Genomic DNA, 19,313 nt, shown 5'->3' on the forward strand with positions numbered 1-19,313 from the left:
TATCCCTGGTTCAGGGGGGTCATGCTGAAAAGGTCTGACCACTGAAAAACACTTTCTCTACACCTTGGAGTTCAACTTTGGTCCTGTCCTCTAGGCAGATTATGGCAATTGATTCCCTGGTACTGAACTTCACAGACTTTAAACAAAGTGCTGCTTGTGCCTCACAGCAGACCTTTGTGTCCCAGGAGATAGGTCTTCATCCTTGACTTCTCCTTTTCAGTGCTGCAGACAGTATCTAGGGAACCAAAGACTGCAGACAGTTAAATTTTCTTTTGGTAGTCTTAGAGGACCCATACAGTCCATACTTCCATGGGCATTCCCTTTGCTTACCTTTCTCAGTGAGGACAATCTATCCTTTTACATTTATTCCCTGAGAGATCCAGTATAAAAGTTACACAGCTTTGAACTGTCTTATTAGTGGAGGCACTGTATGTACAATGGTAAGTGACCTGAGAAATCAGACACAACTTTCTGCATAATTTTCATACAGAGGTCTACGCATGCAGAGGTTCACTGCTGCAGACTCTTACTCTGCTGACACCAGGATCACTTAACCACAATGATCCCTGACATACTTTCTTACATTACTTTTTATTTTGTATTCATCATTTTATATTTTACCCATTCTTTCTGGTACATTTTCTCATCCATGCCCACCTCATCACTCCCCAGCCAGCCACAACCAAAAGTCATTCTTTCAAAACAATGGCATTTTAGAAGTGCTAAAACCAAAACAAGCTAACCAAATCCAGAATCATACCAGTATTCTTAAACTGGAAGGCTTAATCCTTAAAATAATTTTGAAAAGAACCAAACACCCCCCCCCCCCAATCCAACATTATTAAGTTTTATCAGATCAAATCAGTAGCTAAGTGCATGTCAACTGCAAAGCAAAACCAGAACACTTGCACTGCAGCACGTTGAACATGATGCTCAGTAGGTTGCTAAATGATAGTAAATAATAACTAAATTCATCTTCTGAGAATCACTGGCTGGGTGGTGGCTTTTTACATGCCTAAAAAATAATAATCTCAATGTTTGGAATAATAAATATTTAGTAGAGAAGTGACCTACAATAGAGAAACTGATGGCAATATGTTAATTTTTTGTTCCACTTTCTTACTAAATTGATTCTATAATACAGAAGTCTTGGGAATTGTGCTGAATTATGTGCCGTGACTTGTTTCTTGGTTACTCTATTATATTAGATCCCAATATGCAACAATTCCAGCAGAACCACAATATGCGCCTTGGTCACATATCTACCACTGCCACTTGGTGTACCACCATACCACTGGGTCACTGTGTGTACCACTGAAATTTTTGTAGTCTTCTTGCACAAACCACCAAACCAAATAAAGAGCAAAACAGTTTAATGTAATTTATTTTAAATGCTTCCAGAGAAGTTTAAGGCTATTATTAAAAAAACCCAAATAGTCAATACACACATTCATTCTTCCTTCCCCATCTAAGCACTTTACAGGCTTTTCACTCTTTTTGAACATTTTGCTGAAAAGGGTTTCTGAACGTGGTTCATCACCTACTATGCTTTCCTCTGCTTTTTCTTTTGCAGACCCTTCCTTTCTCTTATCTTCACTGGCATACTCAATTCAGCTCTAAAAATGAAGCAGTTGAAATAAATTACAAAGCTTGAAACAGAAAAGAAAATTGACTTTTTTTTTAAAAACTATAAATACAGAAATATGTTCTATCAGGTAAAAATGACTTCTTTTAAAAAATAAAAATACCTTGATTTATATTGTTTATCATCTTGTCACACTGATTTCTGTAATGCGCACCAGCATATATATCAGATACTTGACATAGTAAATTTTCTGTAAACTTGGAGAACACAAAAAAAACGTTTTTGGCAATAACTTAGCAGTTTTTCTACTTCTGTTGTTAGGAGTACTTTGCACAGGTCATCTTGGGTAATAAGAAGGATTGTTTGAGTTTATTAATACACAGTTTTCATAGCTTGCCATACAGCACTGGCATTATTTCTTATGTTAAGAAATAAAGCATTACCCACGGGGTTACTGAATAGTAACAGGATGTTGAACTAAGTGATTTAGACTGCATTTAAGTGACTCATCTGCTTCTCATCATAATGAGTAGGTTAAATCAGCCACCAGAAAACACAGTAACATTTCCAATTACTGCATGAGATTAAATGCAACAAACTTTTAAAACAAAACTGAAGAAAAATACAAAGAACGTAATACATCCCAAGGAAAAGCAATTCCCTTTCTGTTTAAACTTTCTCTACATAATCCCATAGGGCATTTTGTAGAGCACCATTTATACAAAATTGTCAATTTTAAAAATCAACTACATGTAATTGTAAACAGACATTTACAGGACATTGTAATGTTTTAATATGAGTTTAGTGGTGTTTAAAACCAACAGTGGAGGTCAGTGGAGTGCAAAATGCTGAAGAGGGCCTATTCACAAGCAAAAGCTTTTTTCCATTCTTATCCTGGTCAGGATAATATACATATCTAGTTCATATATGGCACCGAAAGCAAACTACCAGCTTATTTACAAATACCCAGTACTCTCAGCATTTCACTTGATTCAGTGCTGGCTGTAGAGGTTTGGTGGTTTGGTTTTTTTAGGTGATTATTTTTAGCATTACATCCTTTGATAAATAAAACAGCACTATGCTGACCACTTTAACTGACTACAATTTAGTAAGTTTAGTTGCTGGATCTTAGGGCAGTGCTTCATTTTGAAAAATTCATCTCTGAAGAGTCACATGGTTACATGGCCTGCTGCTTATAGTTCATGTTCATTTTAATACCACAGGAGTTCAGATAGGTTATTGCAAGATGTTTTCCTTGTTACAAGAAACTAATTTTTCCTTCTATGGTTTTATGAAAGCTAATCTTGATACCACCCATCCTGAAACTCCTTAAGTCCAGATCTTCAGCTGCCCCATTAAAGGGCAAATAAAGTACTTAAATTATGAAAAGATCCTTTATGTAATGCATATATAAACAGTAGTTAAAAGATTCTGTTTACAGCAGGACATTGAGAATAACTGGTCAAGTACCTCTTTCATCCACCTTAGACGTTTATGGAATATAATCACAGGACATGAGTTGCAAGAGATTCCAGCTTATACAGATTGGCAGTCACAGTACAACACTCATAGGTACAAATACAAGGACTGCATTGACACTGTCACAGAAAATACTCTAAAAGTGCTTCTCCAAATGGTTCCATGTATGGAATGCAAATACTGTACGGGTAAGAGACAGATTTTCTTCCATAAACTGTTTTTGTCAAACATTGGTTTCTATTTGCTTTTCATGTTCACAAGAGTTCGTCTGTTCCATACGTTCACAGTCGACACTGACCTCGCTGGTGTCCATACTACAGTCTGACTCACAGTCCGATTGGTCCATTCGCTCCACCATGGTTTCTCCCTGGGGTACTCTGTTTCCATGTGGTGACAAAAGGAAAGGTGCTTCCGAGTTCAGCACGCCAGCTTTGCCTGCACATGTAGCTTTCTCTTTGGCCTGGCGGATGCAATTAAGCCACTGTTGCTTGTTGAAGGAGTCATTGGCTTGGAGCGAGTGAGTCTGGCTTTGAGATCCATTTTTGAAGCTGACTCTAAAGAAGTTTTTGACTGAAAAAAAAACAATACATACCAAAACACTGAATGCTTTGGCTGAATAGATTTTATAACCAAAGAGTTTATTTAAATAACAGAATCTGCAAAATCTTTGAGTTAAGGTTTTTTCCTGCCAATATTGCATCAGACCAGAGAGAAGAATTTAGTTATGTCCTTGTTTTGTGGGGGAAGAACACAGAACTTGACAAGCACTTCTAATAATTTCATATTGCTGGATTACGCAATCTTGGTTCTGCCATGCACAAACTACCCATAACACTTCAGGTGAATCAGCAGGATTAAGGCTTCTGCCACACTTCAATGCCTCTCTTCCTGCTTCTCTGCAAAGCAGATTTCCAGAATCTTGACTGAATACTGTGTCTTGTGTCAGCTGGAGATAGCCTCATTTCCTTCATTCACTTCACAAATAAAGTGAATAGATATGAAAACCCCTCAAAGTTTTCACAAGTAAGACTCAAAGCACTCTAGTAATAGAAGCAAGCATCTTTAGAATATTCTTGATTAGGAGGACATTAACTCTTACATCTTGACATTAACATGAATAGCTGCAGTCTTAACACTAAGGACAACATTAATTACCTGTCAGCTGAAAGAATTATGGAATTGCACTCATACAAGCAATAATACAAGGAAAGTTGTAATAGCTAAAAATTTCAAAATACATTAGCTGATAATTCTGTGGGTTTGCCACTCTATCCCACATATTCTCCCTTTTCCAATTCAGTACAGAAGCAGGTGTGTGGAGAAATCCCATTGGCAATATAGTGAACTTTGAGAAACAATCTAAAGCAGTAAGTTACAAGATAATATCACTCTATAGACAGATAGGAAAAGCCTCACGCTCACAGGCCCTTGTTCTCATGGGGGACTTCAACCACCCTGACATCTGTTGCAGAGAGGGTACGGCTTGGCACAAGCAATCCAGGAGGTTCCTCGATTGTGTGGAAGACAACTTCCTTCTGCAAGTAATAGAGGAGCCAACAAGGAGAGGTGCCATGCTTGACCTCGTGCTCACCAACAGGGAAGGGCTCGTTGGAAATGTGATGCTCTAGGGCAGCCTTGGTTGCAGCAATCACGAGATGGTCGAATTCGAGGTCCTCAGGACAGTGAGAAGAGCGTGCAGCAAGCTCACTGCCCTGGACTTCAAGAGAGCAGACTTTGGCCTCTTCAGGAACCTGCTTAGTAAGGTTCCCTGGGATACAGCCCTAGAGGGCAGGGGGACCCAAGACTGTTGACTGATATTCAAGGATCACCTACTAGAAGCTCAGGAGTGTTGCATCCCAACTAGAAGGAAGTGCAGCAGGAGGGCCAGGAGACCTCCTTGGGTGGATAAGGAGCTGCTGAGGAAAGTTCAAATCAAAAAAAGAGTCTTATAAAAGGTGGAAGCAATGACAGGCGGCCTGGGAAGAATACAGGGGTGTTGTCCAGGAAGCTAGGGACCAGGTTAGGAAAGCTAAGGACCAGTTAGAATTAAACTTGGGTAGGGATGTTAAAGATAACAGGAAAGGATTCTATAGGTACACTGTAAATAAAGGACAGACTAGGGACAATGTGGGCCCTCTCTGGAGCTATCAGGAGAACTGGCTACCCTGGATTTGGAGAAGGCTGAGGTTCTGAATGACTTCTTTGCCTCGGTGTTCACTGGCAAAGGCCAGTGAACCACTCAAGTCTTAGAAGGCAGACACAGGGACTGTAAGAATGAAGACCGTAGGCCTACTGTAGGAGAGGATCTGGTTTGAGACCATCTTAAGAACCTGAAAGTGCACAAGTCCATGGGACCTGATGAAATCCATCCATGGGTCCTGAAGGGGCTGGCAAATGAAGTTGCTAAGCCACTGTCCACCATACTTGAAACATCATGGCAGTCAGGTGAAGTGCCCAATGACTGGATAAAGGGAAATATAACCCGCATTTTCAAGAAAGGGAAAATGGTTGACTCTGGGAATTACAGACCAGTCAGTCTCACCTCTGTGCCAGACAAAATATGGGAGCAGATTCTCCTGGAAGGCATGCTAAGGCACATGAAAAACAACAAGGTGCTTGGTGACAGCCAGCATGGCTTCACTAAAGGGAAATTCTGCCTGACCAATTTGGTGGCCTTCTATGATAGGGCTACAGAACTGATGGACAGGGGTAGAGCAGCTGATGTCATCTACCTGGACTTGTGCAAAGCGTCCCACACTGTCCTACATGACGTCCTTGTCTCTAAATTGGAAAGACATCTATTCGATAGGTGGACCACTGAGTGGATAAAGAACTGGCTGGATGGCCGCACGCAAAGGGTTGTGGTCAATGGCTCAATGTCCAGCTGGAGACCAGTAACGAGTGGTGTCCCTCAGGGATCGGTGTTGGGACCGGTCTTGTTCAACATCTTCATCGCTGACATGGACAGTGAGATTGAGTGCGCCCTCAGCAAGTTTGCCAATGACACCAAGCTGTGTGGTTCGGTTGATACGCTGGAGGGAAGGAATGCCATCCAGAGGGACCTGGACACGCTTGTGAGCTGGGCTGATGCCAACCTCATGAAGTTTAACCATGCCAAGTGCAACGTCCTACATCTGGGTCGGAGCAATCCCAGGCACAGCTACAGGCTGGGCAGAGAAGAGATTCAGAGCAGCCCTGTGGAGAAGGACTTGGGGGAGCTGGTCGATGAGAAAATGAACATGAGCCAGCTTCTGTGTGCGCTTGCAGCCCAGAAAGCCAACCATATCCTAGGCTGCATCAAAAGGAGCGTGACCAGCAGGTTGAAGGAGGTGATCCTGCCCCTCTGCTCTGCTCTTGTGAGACCTCACCTGGAGTATTGTGTGCAGTTCTGATGTCAACATAAAAAAGACATGGAACTGTTGGAACAAGTCCAGAGGAGGCCACGAGAATGATCAGGGAACTGGAGCACCTCCCGTATAAAGATAGGCTGAGAAAGTTGGGGCTGTTCAGCATGGGGAAGAGAAGGCTGCTTGGAGACCTCATAGCAGCCTTCCAGTATCTGAAGGGGGCCTATAGGGATGCTGGGGAGGGACTCTTCATTAGGGACTATAGTGACAGGACAAGGGGTAACATGCTAAACAAGGGAAGTTTAGATTGGATGTAAGGAGGAAATTCTTTCCTGTTAGGGTTGTGAGGCACTGGAATGGGTTGCCCAGGGAGGTTGTGAATGCTCCATCCCTGGCAGTGTTGAAGGCCAGGCTGGACGAAGCCTTGGGTGAGATGGTTTAGTGTGAGGTGTCCCTGCCCATGGCAGGGGGGTTGAAACTGAATGATCTTAAGGTCCTTTCCAACCCTAACTATTCTATAATAAGCCAGTTTGAAATAAAAATCAAGATGTGGGATACAGATAATGTGAATTTTAGAGGAAACATCCTGATGCCTCATTGGCAAGTGTTGTAAGCTTATGATGATCCTATATGAGCAAATAAAAAAAAGGTGTAGTCATACTTCTCTCATTGTTGCTGAAGGCACCACGTATGGATCCACCCAGTCGCACCTCTCCATCTTGCAAGTCTTCTAGCACAAGTTCCCTCACAGGAATTGGCTGCCTATACAGCTGGTACCAGAGCTGTTCGTTATGGGTGATAGCTCGAGTGATCACCAGCACTTCTTCAAAGAGGAAGACGTGCAGTTTCTGTTAGAAATTAGTAAGTAATAAAGCATTATTCCTTCTTGAAAACATCCTTAAACCAAATTTATTCAAACTGTAGCATGTTCTAACCTTGTGTTTTCAACACTTATAATAAGGATTCCTCTCGTCCCACAATTTAAAAGTCTCAGGGGGTAACAGCATGTAAATACATAAAAACAATTTAAAAACTTCTAAATTTATTTTTCATGTCCTCAGTTTCTATGTCGCAATGCTAACTGATATTCTAGTGTTACGGCCTTGATATGTGCACGACATTTCAAAGCGCTGTACATCAGCATGCCTATACACATTCTTCTGACACCCACTTTAACTTTGCTCTGCTGTCTGTGCCACTAAGAAACAGGCAGTCTTACTCATCCAGATATTTTCAATGCTCAATTACGAGCAGTACTTTTACAATTCACATGCTGTTTACAAACAGCTTCACCACAACTCTTTGAAGCTCAGAAAATTACTTTTGCTCCTAGGTGGCACAAGTTTATGTTATGCTACCAAAGAAAGGCAGGGGTAGTATACATGGAATAAAGTTCACCGAAAGATGAAAATTGGCCGTTTCTTCCTGATAGCTTGCTATAAGTAACTGCCTGTCCGATCTTTATCAGGTGAACCAGAAAACAGCATCCATTTTATCTATCTTAGCTGTATGACGAAACATGATCCTTTTATTATATGCATAAACATGTTACACAGAAGCAACTCCCAATGCTGAAAAATACATTTAGGATTCTATTTACTTAGTTGTTTGAGGTTTTATTTTTAATAAAATTTTTGTAAGGTCAGCTAATGAGAAAAAGATCTGTTTTCATTGTTCGTCCATTCAAAATTTCATGTTTTTGTTTAACCTTGGGGAAAAACTAAATCTAAGATGACTGGTTTCTCTTCTAATAATCTCTCTATTAATCTACATGTTCTTATGGGCCAGTTTATGATGCTTATCAATAGTGCAGACTCCTGGAGTCTGGAATCTGGAGTATCAAATACCAAATACCTCTGTTCAATAAATCAGCTTTGATTTCAACAAATAATCAAGTAAACCAATATTTATAACCATAGCCTTTGACAGAGTTAACATTTGTTAGTACATTTTGTGTGTTGTAACAGACATTACTGTCTTGTCTCTAAGACCAGAATTATGTTTCTTATTTGCCTTTTTTCCCCTATAAACGTTACTGAAATGTGTAAGATTTACCATTTAGCCAGGATATTGTTAGGTCTCCCTAAGAGACAGAGACACATACAGATGCTTATCTACATAACACAGATATTTGACTGCTAACAAAAATGATGACTCTCACAGATAATACTTAATCAGATTCCTGTATATGAGAGGGTGATGTTTGTCTGTAGCTGTCATGCATAATGAAGTTATCTTTAAAAGCTATTTATGATAAAGCATTTATTCTTACCACTCCTCTGTTGTTCTTCAGTTCACCATGACAACACACAACACGTGAGTTATCAATCAGTGAATCCCTTTGGCCTTCTTCAAGATAAATAAGTCTCTCTTTGTAATATTGGCATTCAGATTCACCAGTTTTTATGTTGATTTCAGCCACTATGCCCTGAATTATATTTATCTGCAAAAAAAAACAATGAAAGAAACCATGAACTTTAATCAGACATTCCAATATTCAGAGCTATTTCTTAATAATGACCTGTAGCTACAAGAAAATATATTTTAATTGACAGTTGTTTTTTTTTTTTTGCAGACCAGTCTGTAAGAGTATAAATATAAGGAAGAGAATCAAGCAGGCTACAGTGTACAAACACAGTTTAGTTTGGCTTCATCACTCTTTCTAACAACTTAAAAATATATTTGTTTCTCTATATCAAACCAAAATAGGCAGAATTAAAATAAAGAGATTTAAGAAATATAACAAGAGGTTTTTTTTGTCAGCTGAAAATGCCACTAAACTACACAAGACAAGTAATCTGCTTTAAAGACATTTATTTAAAATAAATTGTAATTCTCTGAAAACTGCTGTATCGTATCAGAGAACAAGAAACAGAAGACCTGTTAAGATCTTTATCCTGCAAAACATGCAACTAGCCAAACCCACTGAATTCTCACCCTTGGTTCACTCTGAAAGTTACCCTCTGGAAATAAAGTAAACTAATTCTATTTTACAGTTCCACTACTTGCACACACCTGCAATTTTACAATTAAAAGTAATAACAGTCTTCCCTTTTTACTTAAAAAAAACTTTGCCCTTTCTATAGAAATAAATACTCCCCCTATCTAACTTTCTTATCCTATGCAGTCCTTAAGGACCTTGAGACCAATGTCTCCAAAACTTAATATATGATTCATGATTGAGCTTGTGGATGTGAAGGTCTATTGATTTTAGGCAACACTAATAGTGATCATAGGCTGCTTAGACTGATCAAATTCCTCCATTGGATAACTGGAGGAGGAGCAGGGGAATGGGTTGTGATATGCATGCCCAAACAGGTAATTCAAGAATCAACTGATTCCAGGAGATATACTGAGGATCAGCTTGGCCCAATGTGCTTAAAGCAGACTGCCAGACATGAAAAGAAATGTACTTCATAAGCTTAAAACAGTGTTAAGAGCCAACCAAATACAGTAATTTCTGTTTCCTAATTTAACTTGGCAAATACACAATTTACAGAACACATCACTTCAAAAAATAAAGTGTTCTGCTGAAGCAGAATATCACTTTATTATTCATTAATAAGCAAAAAAAAATATAATCTCCTAGGAAAAAATTAACCCCCAAATCCAACAGTAACTTACAGCTTCTTCAAGGTGCTGCTGATCTGTATGATCATTAGGTGTGTGTCTCAAGATTTCTCTGAGTAGCAATGGGTATTTAACCAAACGGCTTCTTGGGATGTCAAGGAAATTCCAAAGGTCCAGTTTGCGACTAAAAGGAGACTCTAAGCAGCGCTGTAGGAAATCTTGCACTCTGTGATCCTGTTTTTTGTGATCCAATAAAGCTTTGGCTGCTACTTGATTGCTGCAGTAGCTATCATAGGAGTTCAGGCACGGAAGCTGAGGAAAGGAATAAATTATTCTGCAGTTGAAACAAAGCAGTTTGCTACATTGTAAGTTTCAGAAACTCATGCTGAAAATATTTTCGTTGGAGATTTATCAAAAAATTATTGATGATAATTTTTCCAAAATACAAAGATTACAAGGGTCCTCTGACTACCTTGTTCCTCATTGAAACCATTTCAAAAGCACTAGCTCATCTCTCAGTTCCTAGAAATCTGCAGTATTATTCCAAAGCATTAAAAGTATCTGTGACTTCAGACTGAGCACTACTTAGTGCAGACAACAGTTAAACACAGAAACCTGATTTTAATTACAAATGGAAATAAAAGCCTAGGAGTGAGTACTCCCAAACTTTGTCTTTTTTTTAGATAAGCAAACTTCTATAGTAAAACTGCTATACTGCCTTCAAAAACCTTGACCACACTAAAATGATAGAACCATGCCTTAAATCTGAAAACTATCTTTTATGTTTATTAGAAGAATATATCCATTTACAAAACCTGCTATATTAACACATTATTATATGTAAGATCTTCAACAAAAGACATATTTGGACCAAGGGAACTTAACTGATGTTCAAACACACCAAAAAATAAAGGTATTTTAAATCACTTTATGCAAAGAAAACTAGCTAGTTTTTGACACTTAGAAGCTTATCACTAACAATCTGCATTAGCTACTAGTAGTAGTCACGTTTCTCTTGTTTACAGTAGGCCACTGTTTCACTCAGAGTTGCTGAAGGTATTATCTCATCCCTTAAAAATGTCAAGGCGTCTTGTCCTGCTAAATTTCATTACTTACATATATTTGTAAGTAAACTTCTCACATATCTAAGTACTTTTAAAATAGCTCTATTAATATAATGATCAATTTTATCAACAAATCTCACAAAAGCTATTTTCAATATTTATGTAGTTGGATGCTAGCAAGAGTGAACTTACCAACTTTTATGGGGCAGCAGTAGCATAGCTCTTTTATCCCTGTCTGTCTTACTTTAAACACTTCTAGAAAATTAGCATCTTTGACAGCACTAACAACTACCTGCTACCTTGACTGGAACAGACCGACACTCAAAAATAACTGCAGGGTGCTCTTGCACAATGTGACTGCTCAAGCTTCATTTCCCCAGGAAACCAGAATACAAATGGGGGCACATTCTTCAGTGATCTATGTCAGGTCAACTCTAGTCTTCATCTTACTTGTTATTTAAAGCATATTAAATGATGCTCATCTCTTCAATAGCAAAAGCTTTGAAAGCAATATCCTGGTCTAAATCTTTTCACCAAAAATCCCCGAAAAGAGAAAGCATTGCATTATGTTTCTAAATAGTTGCCTTACCTTTTACAAATACTCTGAGAATATACTTTTGACATGCTATGCTAGATGTGGAAAGGAAATTGTCTGAAAAAAAATTATGTTGCAGCTCTAAAGTCCCAAAAATTAATTAAAAATGCTGCCTTACCCAACCCACAAGGATATGGCCAACATGTTCTGTTGATCCATCAGGTTTTCTGACTTCTTGAAGTCGCCTAAGAAGATCTAATCACAATTAAAAAAAAAGAAGAAAAACTGCACTTAATGAACCAGATGACTATAAATCTATATGCAACAGTAATGCAAAGACTATTGAAGTTTTACCTTCATGCAGAGGAATGAGAGAGTCCAGTGTTCCAAAAATCTGGTTCAACTCTTGCTCTGTCATTATGGAAAGTTTAAGCATTGGGTCATGATAAGCCTGAAAGAAAAAAGGGAATCTCTGTAATTAACATATCATCGGTAGCTAAAAAATTAGTGACAGCATTTAGAGCTCCCTTTAAGCAAAACCAGACCAGTTGCTGAGAATATTCTGAAGTTTCATAACCTTTTTTAAATACCAGTTTTATTCATAAAGAAAAAAGCAGCACTTTTAAGTGTTTCAGAAAGAATGGGAAAACAGAATTATGCTTTGGTGTTTCGTTCCCCCCCCCCCCACTGTCTTAGCAACTGTAAAAGCAAGGAATATTTTAAAAGTGATATGAACCAATTAATACACTTGTTATATCGGGGTTTTTTTGTCTGTTCAACTTGCTTTTTGAACATACCTTTTTTGCTAACTTCAGATCTTCTATCAAGTCTTCTTCTCCTTGGGAAAGTTCAAAGATAGCCTGTAAAAAGAGACACAAATATCATAAAATATGTTTTATTTAATCTATACTCAACCTGTTGAGCTGATGTTACATTCTGAACAGCTGTCTTAATACCATGGAGCAGAACTTCTCTGCTAAATCTAATTGCAGAAATAAAGTAAGGCTTTATTCCATAGGTACAGAAACTTGTGGTAATTTTTAAAACAGGGTTGTATCAGATTGCTCATAAAATGCTTATCTGAAATAGCACAGGATTCTTTTTTTTTTTCAAACCAACGTGTTTCCAGACAGGGGAGCTATTTTCAGTGTGATGTTTTGTCTCAGCTGTACCTTAACCTTTCATACAGATATTTGCACAGGTATTTGTTATGTTCCATTGTAACACTTGCATTGGTAAAAGTTCCATGTGGCCTAGACAGATCTTCTCTAAAACATTTATGTGGCAGTGAGCACTTTTACTTTGGTACCAGCTTATTTTGGTTTTGTTATGAAGGCTGAGCCCTACTTAACCATCAGCTGATGTTAGTTACTTCTCTCGAAGCAGATTTGAGACTTTAAAGACTTTAAAACCAGGAGATTAAAAATGATCACCATCCTAATACACTGGCTTATCAAAATACCATTGCTATTTACTTCCTGCAAGATTTCATTCTAAACTGGGGTACAGAAAGAAGTTAACAACGTTTTGGTCAGTTAGAATTACCAACTTTACAGCCAAGGCTTTCAACCTGCACAAATCATGGAAGAACATCATCAGCTAGTGCAGATGGTCCTAGTAGCAAACATGCATACATGGAAAGCTTGCCATAGTGTGAGTTAACTGACAGCACACGCATGGAAGTGGTTCAGATATTCTGTTGACATACACAGCATAGGAACCCTCAAGCAGAAGTTCCTGGAATGAAGCTCGTTTATTTGGGCTCTATGAAGGGTCCTGGCTTCTGCCCCAGAACAGTAATGACTGTTAATGCTGTGCAAATAGTTTGTACAGTTCATTTTCCGATGAGCTGCTTTTGAAGGTCTCCATTTTAAAGGTGATTTCCTATGAATTCTTGTACAATGTTAAAACCTGCACAAGAAATGCTTGATGTTACTGTTTCATTCATTACTCTGTTCCTGAACTATTCTCAGATTATTATAAACTTGTGTTGATAATGCTACAAATATTTTTTTAGGGGTATGGGGGAAAACTTCATTCCACAGGAGATCTGTCATTGGCTGTAACATGAGCTACTTAGAATCTGCCATGTACAACACATTAAAACCACTGATGCTTTGGAAGATACATATTTTGATTCTAGCACTGAAAACTTCCTCAAAGACACTCTTTTCCAAGCCTTGCAATATCTGAAGGAGGCCTACAAGGATGCTGGAGAGGGACTCTTCAATAGGGACTGTAGTGATAGGACAAGGGGTGATGGGTTCAAACTTACAGGGGAAGCTTAGGTTAGATCTAAGGAAGAAGTTCTTTACTGTAAGGGTGGTGAGGCACTGGAATGGGTTGTTCACGGAAGTTGTGAATGCTCCACTCCTGGTGGTGGTCAAGGCCAGGTTGGACAAAGCCTTGGGTGCCATGGTTTAGTGTGAGGTGTCCCTGCCCATGGCAGGGGGGTTGGAACTGGATGATCTTAAGGTCCTTTCCAACCCTAACTATTATGTGATTCTGTGTGTATGTATGACTTGAATACCTGCTGCTGAAATAGCATGCTCATCTATCATTACTGGTACAAAACAAAACACCAACCATCACTACAGAAATTGTCATACAGAACATGTACATACATGCAGGCAATCACAGTACAATATATCTTAGTAACTTCCATTTATTAAGGAAATATGAGCTGACTTTGAAGAATATATTGATCTAATATAGCTTGAATTATAAAGACAAAGGATGAAATTCTGCTTCTAGTGGGGGCGATGACATTCTGTTTAATTTCAGGAAAGCTTCAAGTGCTATCCTGATGCCTACTGGCATTCTTTAACTCCATGCTTTAAAGATGACTTCTGAACATGAATATTTACTGTAAGAAAAAATATGTTACCTCTTGACGCTTGATTTCTTTAGATGTAAGCATGTGATTGACACAAACATCAAAGGTCTCACTCCACAGTTTGCTGTCTCTCCGCTTTGTGTTAGCTGGAGGCATATTTCGAGACCATGATCGTGGACTGAACAAATCTGGACGACTTTCACTTCGGAAACTGATAGAACGCTAGAAATAGAAGAATACTTTTCAGTATTAGAACAATTTCACATGACACTTTTTTTTTTTTTCCCCTCTAAGGATTCAATATACATAGCATATAAATAAATAAATATACATATGGAAAGCTAGGACAGCAAAATCTGGAAGATAAACTCATCCTGTGTATTGTTGGATTTTGTTTATTTTTTAGGTGGGACTGTTCAAAGATGTCTGTACTGAGAAAAACTTGGTCCTACCTTGAGGGTACCAGGTGAAAAGGTGCATTATATCAAACATATTAATGGTTTAAAAATAAGATGTTTTCTCAATTGAGCAGACAGTGGGTTCAGGAAGTGAGACTGCCCTTTAAAACCTTTCCTCTTACCTTAGTAAGTGTCTTGCTACCTGATGGTAATCATTAATTCATGCTGTAATGCTCTAACCAAACTGGTTTTGATATGATGAGATACCCTTTCAACTTGTAGCATCCTGCCTACTGAGATGTATAGTGAGATCAAGAAACGAAGTCACATAGAAAGATGTGAAATGGATATCTGACTTAGAAGATCAATCACATCATCTTTAACGAAAAGCTATGTAAATATTTAGTTTTAATGTTCATAACAAGCAATATTCTTTTCACACTAACTGCTCTTGCTTACTTCTTAGCATTTGAAGCAGCATGTTAAACTAATTCAAATAATCAGTGTTAGCAGATAGCAAATTGTGAAATACCAGAACTGTTTTCTACTACTGCAAAATCTTTCTGGAGCCTCTAAACCCTGATGATGTGTACCAGCATCACTGTATCTATTATGTGGTCTGGTCTTAAACTTCTCTAAAAGGAAGTCCAATTTTGAGACTTGAGTTCTCTTTGACTGTACACTCTTTGAAAGACTTAAGGCTAAGGATGGATAGCTAATGCTCTCGCTTTGCTATTCTGAGGAAAAAGATTCCTTTCTTGTTTCATTATAATTAGAGGCTTATTTTGAGGTCCTCTACCTCTGAGACGCCTCAAGTACTTCACATTGCTGAAATACTCTACATTTTTGCTGTTATTTAAAATCCGCCTTACATAACACAACAGTCTTTCAGATGCCTTAGGCAAGATTATTTAAAACAAAATAAATTCTCTTCATTTCCAGGTTGAAAGCAGCATCTACAAAGTACAATATTTGAAACTCTGCTTTGAAAATAAGAGCCCATGAAATGCAACAGTACCTATAAATACAAGGTTTTTAAAATACCAGAAGACTTACTATATAAATACTGTGCCTTTTAACATTAGCGATTTTGAGCCCCTCCTTGGAATTGACAAACCCCCTGAAAATAAACACACACATATATATACACACACCAACCTTCCAAACCTTTGCAAGTCAGGTGCTAATCTTTCTTCAAAAGTTAAGAAGATAAAGAACACACGTTAAATTACATGCCTAGTTTACACTTGTTAATACTGATGAATCATGCAACCAGTTATTTTCACATGCAAAATGGAAAGATTAGGGGGAAAAAGGCAGGTGTGTTGCACCCACAAATCACCAACCATCAGAATGCAGCCAAGCAGAACATTTGACATTCCATGACCCAAGATGGAATGCTCCTTTCCATGCATTCCCATATGCATCCTCCAGTATATAGCTCCTTTGTTTGCAGTGGTGTGTTCTTAAAGGAAATGTTTTATGTTGAATAAAGTACATATAATGAAAAGCACCAGATTTTTAAAGTAAATGCCATGATCTTGAAACCTTTTAACAAAAGGTCATATACCATGTTATAAAATGGTATGCACCCTTAACAGCAAACTGAAATTCCATACAGTGCTATAAGAAAAGTAAGCTTTCACATCCACTGATAGCAATGCTTCTTTATGCTGCATGAGAAAGCTTGATGGTATTCTCTATAGCCCTATACTGTCCTCAGCTGGGCAAAAGTGGCACAAAAAGGCTGAGAAACTCAAAAACAAACTGCCCAAAATCCTGCTTGCTTGCTTAGCATCTTTGCTACCTGGACACAGTAAGTATATATTTAGTTCTTTCATACATTATCCTTTTAATTAATCATACAAAATGCACCTTGCTTAATATTAAATAAGGAACATCAGACTGTGGATATTTATTAGTGGAAAGGAACAGAAAAGTTTTGAGGTGTTATCTAACAATGAGGACAAATTCCACTTCAAGACCAAGTAAGTGGTTTCTTTGCCTGGCATGTTTCCTTCTTTTATACACTAACACAGCAAAGGCAGAACCCCTGACTGTTTTACCCTAGGATGCTGAAATCTAGTCAGGCCAGAAATCACACACTTCAGTGTTGAATCCAAGCTAATGTTAGCTTATTCCTTTGCATCCACATTGCAGACATTGGCTTGTAAAGCTATGAAGAGACAAACTGTTACATCTTCAGGGAAATACTATTTAATGTTAAAATTAATACTTAATCCCTTCATAGCTGAGCACACCTGAATCATCAGTGCTGTAACAGACTAGAACAGAAATGACATGTAAACCTGATATATAAGCTAACTAAAGAAATCCCCACATAATCAGTAAATTATTTCAATAAAACTCCGATAGTTTAAGGTTAATGTACCACATCAGTTTAGCCATTTCAGTTCCACTCCTTTACACTTTTTTTTGGCAAATAAAGAGGCCCATTTCAGTTTAGTGGAACAAAACCCTAAACTGAAGTTATACCGGCAATTTTTAAAAACAAGCTTAAAGGTACTCTGATGGTTGGCTGGTACTTGCCATGAAGGGGGAGGGGAAATCGGTCATGTGACAGAATCCCATGAAGGAATTGTAGGAATGTCAAAAGAGCATTTCTACATCTTCAGTCTTCTAAAAATATTTCCCTAGGTTCTGGCTTTCTTCAAAAATATACCCAGCATACTAGTGAAAAATTCTGCCTATATGGGACTGTTAACATTGTCAGATAATGCAAAAATCCTAAAGGACCTGGGGAATTAACCCAGCCACAGCCTCTGATTTTATTTACTGTATTTATCTGACTGCAATAGCTTTAACTGGCTGTTACAAGACTGTTACTATGAAGGGGCTATGTGTTACTGATGTTAGTTCATGCAATTAACAAACCTTCATTTCAGCTGCAGTAAAGCAAACAGCTTCATGTACTGGGAAATGGGCACTACAGAGTAAAGTCCTAGCATTCAGAAGTGATATTAAGAAGAGTTTTCTTCTTCAGGATTTTTAGAAATTTCCAGTGTTCTAAGACAGATAAAAATAATTTGGACTCCCTACAAGACAGGCTGATGAAAACTGAAGCTGCAGAGGAAGCCAGCCAGACTTTAATTTCTCTTCAGCATCATCTGGAGTTCTTTTTCTGATCCTATTTTCAGCTTTTAAGCCGAACAGCACAGCTGTGAATAAGACCAAGCAGAAACAAGCAGATCATCATAATCATTAGCCTAGCTTGATGCAGACTGAAAATACAGCGATGAAATATAGTGGCTTTCCAGGTGGATGAACAAATAAGAATACCTGCTTAGCATTTGGCATCCTGCAGATATACAGACTCTCTCAGAGATCAAGCTAAGAGCATGATATTAGTTAGTCTACAGTGCTCTGTGTGACAGAAACAGACTATAAATAGTCAAAAAAATAAAAAAGCAAGCTGGAAAGACTTTGCAGATTTGTTTTAGAATCCTTGTGGAAAAGTATTGCCAATAATGTGGAAAACTGTTATAAAGCTAAGAATCAAACACCTCCATAATCAATGCAATACACAAAACAGAAAAAAAATCACTAAAAACTTATCTTAAAATATCTCAGTCAGAGATGTTTCTCTTCAGCCTGCATGCAGGTCTGTTAATATCAAGTAGAACTTAGATGTACAGAGGCAAGGAAAATTATGCACAATCAATTCAGTTTTTTTCCTCTTACATGTATCTTCCATTCAGAAAGAATGTAATAAGGTTTGACTGAAATGCCATAAAGGAAACTCAGAATTTTCTAATTCTTTTTATTGATGCTGTTGGAGAGGTCATTTTGGATGGATGCTCTGTTGACTTTGTTTTGTTTTCTTCCAGGGGAAGAATTTATTTGTTTTAGATGTTGTGCTGTTGATAGTAGTTTTCTTCATTTTACTGATACAGAACATCTAGCAGCAATGCAAGAAGAAAGGTTTTGGCTGAAATATCTTAACCATTAAGATATATAAAAGTTTATCCAGTAAGAAAAATCAGCACTTTTTGCTTTTTACAAGTATTACATGATGAAAAAAAACCCCTGCTCTACAGTGTTCCACGAGGCACAGCAAAAGCTATGTCAATACATAATAAAGTAAAAAAACCATACATGCTTCTCAATGTTTCTAAATAATTCCAAATGGGGCACCCAAGCACAAAGTCAGTCCTTTTTTTCCCCTGTTCTGTTGCTGCTGACAAAAGCAGATAAGAAGTCAATTTACAGCCAGCTATGAAGGCAGTTTTGAGAAACTTCACCAGCATTCATCATCTGGGAATGGATTCTGACCTAGGATTTGAAGGACATTCATGCTGATTTCTCATCACAGTTCATAGTTACTTAGAAGACTAGCTATCTAACTAGGACTAACATCACTGCTTAATCTGCTTAGAAGCAGTTAATGAAAATATATTCTTACAATCAATATGGACAGATCAAAGGAGAAATCTGCCAACAGTAGGACTAGCAACAAAGCCACTGTTTTCTCTTCTGTT

At 38.0% G+C, this 19,313-nt stretch overlaps 1 protein-coding gene across 5 annotated transcripts in view; it reads right to left on the reverse strand.

The window, feature by feature from the left end:
• Positions 1-1,366: 1,366 nt before the first annotated feature.
• Positions 1,367-19,313, reverse strand: part of ARHGEF3 (Rho guanine nucleotide exchange factor 3) — a 121,124-nt gene continuing 103,177 nt past the window's right edge. For all 5 annotated transcript variants that reach the window (XM_061362488.1, XM_061362489.1, XM_061362491.1 and 2 more), the window contains 8 exons: positions 14,468-14,638; positions 12,378-12,440; positions 11,935-12,031; positions 11,759-11,835; positions 10,036-10,293; positions 8,684-8,854; positions 7,073-7,259; positions 1,367-3,634 (listed from right to left, as the gene is read on the reverse strand). In XM_061362488.1, the coding sequence (XP_061218472.1) occupies positions 3,288-3,634; positions 7,073-7,259; positions 8,684-8,854; positions 10,036-10,293; positions 11,759-11,835; positions 11,935-12,031; positions 12,378-12,440; positions 14,468-14,638 (1,371 nt within the window). In that variant the 3' untranslated portion in view covers positions 1,367-3,287. The remainder of the gene's footprint in view (positions 3,635-7,072; positions 7,260-8,683; positions 8,855-10,035; positions 10,294-11,758; positions 11,836-11,934; positions 12,032-12,377; positions 12,441-14,467; positions 14,639-19,313) is intronic.

This window comes from Neopsephotus bourkii, unplaced genomic scaffold (genome assembly GCF_033783945.1).
Source record: "Neopsephotus bourkii isolate Nb327-2 ecotype Australia unplaced genomic scaffold, CSIRO-AGI_Nbou_v1 NB_1120, whole genome shotgun sequence".
NCBI classification, from domain to species: Eukaryota; Metazoa; Chordata; class Aves; order Psittaciformes; family Psittacidae; genus Neopsephotus; species Neopsephotus bourkii.